The sequence below is a fragment of the Anopheles cruzii genome, unplaced genomic scaffold (assembly GCF_943734635.1).
Source record: "Anopheles cruzii unplaced genomic scaffold, idAnoCruzAS_RS32_06 scaffold01596_ctg1, whole genome shotgun sequence".
In the NCBI taxonomy this organism is placed as follows: Eukaryota; Metazoa; Arthropoda; class Insecta; order Diptera; family Culicidae; genus Anopheles; species Anopheles cruzii.
The window spans coordinates 1-4,777 of NW_026455181.1; the positions used below are offsets into that span (position 1 = coordinate 1).

At 57.7% G+C, this 4,777-nt stretch overlaps 1 protein-coding gene across 1 annotated transcript; it reads left to right on the forward strand.

Annotated features, from left to right (window-relative positions):
- Nucleotides 1-2,046: 2,046 nt before the first annotated feature.
- LOC128276562 (uncharacterized) lies at nt 2,047-4,755 on the forward strand (the record flags this gene model as incomplete). Its single annotated transcript, XM_053015019.1, has 4 exons — nt 2,047-2,178; nt 2,263-2,474; nt 2,545-2,854; nt 2,917-4,755. Coding segments are annotated over 4 exons (2,493 nt in total), but the record flags the coding sequence as incomplete, so codon positions are not given.
- Nucleotides 4,756-4,777: the final 22 nt, after the last annotated feature.

Here is a 4,777-nt window from a genome sequence, read left to right on the forward strand (position 1 = left end):
GGGGGACATCCGGAAGGGAAGAAACACGACCCGCATGCTACATAACGGCGGTGGTTTGAACTTGAACCACGGCCAGAGCATACACGGTACCGCATAACCCTGGCGATGAATGAGGGCTCTTTGTGGTGATCGAATGACGATCGTGTGCTGATCGTGTGCATCGTGTGCCCACCACAACGGTTATCTATTGATTGAGTTTTCAAATCTGTTCCTAGTGGGAGCGTTTGGGAGGGTCTCGGTCTGATCGCCGTGCGATGATTGGCGGCCTTGGGCGGCAGGGTATCTTGCCTGCGTTTTTACACTGTGGAATGGCACCGAAAAGATGTCATTCGATACGATTCGGAGCCCGCGGCACAAGTAGGACATTAGGTTGTTCGATTCGTTCTTCGGTTCGGTTCGGGCGCAGCTCCTTGGGGCGTCTAATGGGTTGTGTCATTATTTTAAATGGTGCCAAAAAATGGCAGCTCACCGTCTGTCTTTTGGCTCGAGCAATGCTTGTTTGCCATCATTACGCCGTTCGGAGCATAAACGGTTCAGAGGCGATCAATGAAGCCGTGATGTCAATGCCACGGACATCACCGGGGCTGAACCGCACTCGCGTAAGAGAGATCACCTGTTGATGTAATAGCTTTCGGCGAACGAAGAAGGTTATAATTCGATGGGCTTTTAAGTCTAACCTTCCGTTTCTCCGGCGCAAAGAAAACAGAGGAACCATCGATTTGCCTTCACCCGATGCCAGCCATTTTGTGGGGGGCCCCCGGGGGGGGGGAGGAAATTTTCTTTCCCTCCTTGTTTTCTCTTCGACACCTTCTTGCGCTTGCGCGTTTGTCGACATTGTTTCAAAATTATGTAGCCCCGTCGTTGGCATAAATTTCCAAAACCAATTTTCTTGCTGGCTTTTCGAAGGGAAAAGCTCAGATTTCCCCGCGCGGCGGCGGATCCGCCATCGAGTTCGATGCTTTCACCGCGATCTGAGGCCCAACCTCCGGCGTTTGTTCGCCGCGATTCTGCCGTGCTTCTCATGATTGTCGAAACATGGCGCCGCACGGCGAGCAGCCGAGTCCCGATCTTATCCGGCAGCATCCTGCTACCCAAAATGGCGACCGCGGCCACATTTCCACACTCACTCACGCGCTTGATGCGAGTGCGATAACACGCAACGCGGCATTTGCGTAACGCGGTAGCCCGCGTTGTCCGCGGACCATTTGTCCGCCCGGAGGGCGGTGTGGGGCTCCTACATACATCCATCGGCCCGCCGATTGAAGACGACAGCTAATTATAAGAAGCCGTACAGATTAGACGGTTATTAATGGGCGGAGAAGCTCTCTCGGCGGGCGGCCATATTTTAGGCCACAGATGAGCCCCCCCGCCCGGGGAGATCCAATACCGGTCGCCGATCAGAGGCCAGGCGAGACCGTTAACCTAATTACTATCCGATTTCACTCCCACACACACACACAAGTGCGATCCCGCCATCTTTCGGTGGAGCCCTTTTTTGTTTGGTAGTAGACCATGGGATGCTAATGAAGCGCCCAGGCAACTGACCGTTCCATCAGCTCAGACTTGACCAGCCCAGCCCAGCCCATGTCTCTCACGGTCATCTCCGCCCGGGGGATGCCATTATGCAACCCGCCCAGTTGCAGCCCGGTGCCAGTCCAGTTCAGGAATTTTCTGCACCTATTCACCTCGAAAACAATCACTTGAGAAGAAATGTAATCTAACGCGCGCCCTATCAGCAACCGTTTTTTCTTTGTTTCTGGTGCATAATCATCCACATTCTTTAATTATTGGTCATTTCGAACGGGCTAGCCAGGTTGTAGCGCGCCATAACTTATGGGTTTTGTTGATATGCTAATGTGGGAACTGCCACCGCGGACCGCAAAACGGTCAGAAAGAACAGAGATAGACGCGACCCGTGTGGACCGACCCATGGGAATCTTCCAGGTCTGCTGGTAGAGTCTGTTAGGCGTTTATGTGTTTATCATACTGGTGTCCAGGTGTAATCTCTCATCGCTCATCTCACTCTCTCTCTCTCTTTGGACACAGGGTACTTCTCGTTCATCAACGAGAAGGGCGCGGCGTCCGCCACCGTCTACACGACGATCGTCCAGCTGGTCCGGGATCAGGTGTACAAGTTTCTTTCGCTGGAAAATCTGGCCGCCTATACCGAATCGCACGGTCGTAAGTATCATCGCTATCTATGGATAAACCCACGAGCTGGCCGGATTGTTCATGTCCACACATTCCCCGTCTTACCGACAGCCGACAACTTTAGCCACAAGGCGCACTACGTGAAGGCGACGGCCAAGGCGGGCCAGGTGTACCGTTTGCTGGCCGTGTTTCAGGACGGCGACCACAAGACGGCGTCCGCTAGTCACAAGGATACCACGTCGTCGCTGACCAGCGAGCGGCACATCGGGGGCCGCGAGAAGGAGCGAGGAAAGTACGCCCAGCTTCTGGACGACAATCGACAGGTACCGTACCAACTGTTCCTGAGGGGACAAGTAGCAAAGTAACAACACTCTTTCGGTGCTGCTCTTTCAGATCTACTACGTCTCACTATCGGCCAAAGGGAAGTTCTACGAAATCGAGCAGCACAGTGCACCCGTGCTGCAGAAGGCGGGCTGCGGTGGTGGTGGTGGGGCCGGTTTCGGCCACCATCATCACCAGCAGCAGAATGGTGGCGGCACGAACAACACCCACAACAGCGGCAACAACCCGCTGCAAAATCGGAAACGGCAGCTCAGCCGGGACTGTGTGCATCGGATCGGGTTCATCATGCAATCGGACGTTAGTCTGCCGCTGAATCTGCGGCTCATCTCGCCCCAAAACGGGCTGCCCTCGACCGTACCCGGTGAGTGGGGAATTTCCAGGGAAAGATTAATCTGTCCACTAATTGGCCTCCTTCTTACACAGAGTACGTGACGATCGCAAAGTGCAGCGAAGAAAACTTCCTCATCGCGTGTCCGCTGGACGAGCAGCAGCTGACCTCGACGCTGACGCTCACCAAGCTGCACCTGGCACCGCAGATGAAGTTCGCCAAGTGCACGATGGGCTTCGAGAGCGAGCAGCACATGCTGCTCAACCCGAACGTGCAGACGGTGCTCAAGTTCTGCCAGTTCAACTGCGACAACTTTCTGCGCATCGTCGACCACGAGACGAACGCCATCGAACTGCAGCAGATGGTGGCGGTGGCGGCCCAGCAGCAGCAGCAGCACCGCGACCGGGAACCCGTTTCGCCCAGTGCCACGCTCACGACCACGACGGGCCCGAGCTCGCTCGGGTCCAACACGAGCGGTGCCGGCAAGGAGCTGTCGTCGAAGGGTAGCGATGTCCTGCGGGCATTCGGCCGGCTGTTTGGCGGTGGTTCCGGCGGCGGTGGCCACGATCGCAACGGTTCCGGCCACGAGAAGGAAGATTCCATCATATTTTTAAGTAAAAATGATCTGGAAAGTCTCGAGTGCGGTGCTCGGGCCCGGAGTGACCACCACCACGAAGACCACCATAGCCACCAGCAAAATCACCACCAGCACCACCATCATCACAGTTTGGATGACCGCTCGTTCGATGGATCGTCGCGGCAGGAATTGACCCACCAACCGCACTCGTTGCCGGCCGGTGGATTCAGCGAGAAGATGAAGGTGTTCACGGCGAATGGCGGTCCCGGAGGCAAAGCGAAGTCCTCTAGCCGCTGGTTCAAGGGACTGGGAGGCGGCGGGAAAGCGACCGGCGTCGGCGGTGGCGGTGGCCACCATCACGGTCGCCCGGTCTCGCCGACGACGACGGTCGACGACGAGTGGGACAAACGGACGAGCCTCGACCGGTACAAGGACATGTCGAAGCTGATCCAGGAACGGTTCGGCACTCTCGGCTTGTCCGGCGTCACCTCCCAGCGGGCCACCAGCTCGTCGGACATTCTGCTCGGTGGAGGAGGAGGCACGGAAGACGAGCTGGTCAGTCTCAATCCGGCCCCGGGTTGCGGGAGTGCGGAAAAGATCCTTAGCAGCGGTTACGAGTCGGACAGCACGTCGTGCCTCGGGAGCGGCACGGCCGGTATGCAGAAGTCCCGCTCGCTGCAGCACATTGGCCACCAGCGAGACGGAGTGGCCTCGGCCGGTAAAAACCGCCCGGACCTGGTGACCAATATTTCGGGCTCGGTGGAGGGTGGCGACGATGACGATGACGATCGCTTGTCCGAGCTCGACGGGGACACGTTGTTCTTCCCGCTGCGCACCGCCGCCCACCAGCAGTCCTTCATGACGCAGAAGCTGTACAGTGAGTTCCACGTCAAGACGAAACAGTACAGCAAATCGTCCTCCAGCATCCAGCAGCTCCTGCATCTGGCCAGTGGCAGTGGAGCGCTGGTCCACGGGAAGCAGGGTAAACAGCGCGGTGCACCGGCGGCCAGCGGAAAGAACCGGAGCACCTCCAACGAGGTGATCCTTTCGTTCGAAGACCTGCGCTACATGAACCGTGAGGAGGAGGAGCCTAGTGCCGGCAAACGAGGCGGATGGTCGGGCGAACAGGAAGCGGCAGCGGCCCATCGGCGACTGAAGTCGGTGTCGCTGAGAGTACAGCAGGAGGCGGAGGTCGAGAACCGGAAAAGGAACAGCGCGCAGGTGCTGGAGGACGACCTACCGTACAGCAGTGTGCGTGACTCGATCGTGCTCCACGAACCGGACGTGACGACGGTGCCGGCGGAGAGTATCTACGCCGAAATATGCAACGACACACCGGCGCCGGCACCGCCACCGGGTGGAAGCACCGGTGGCCGCCC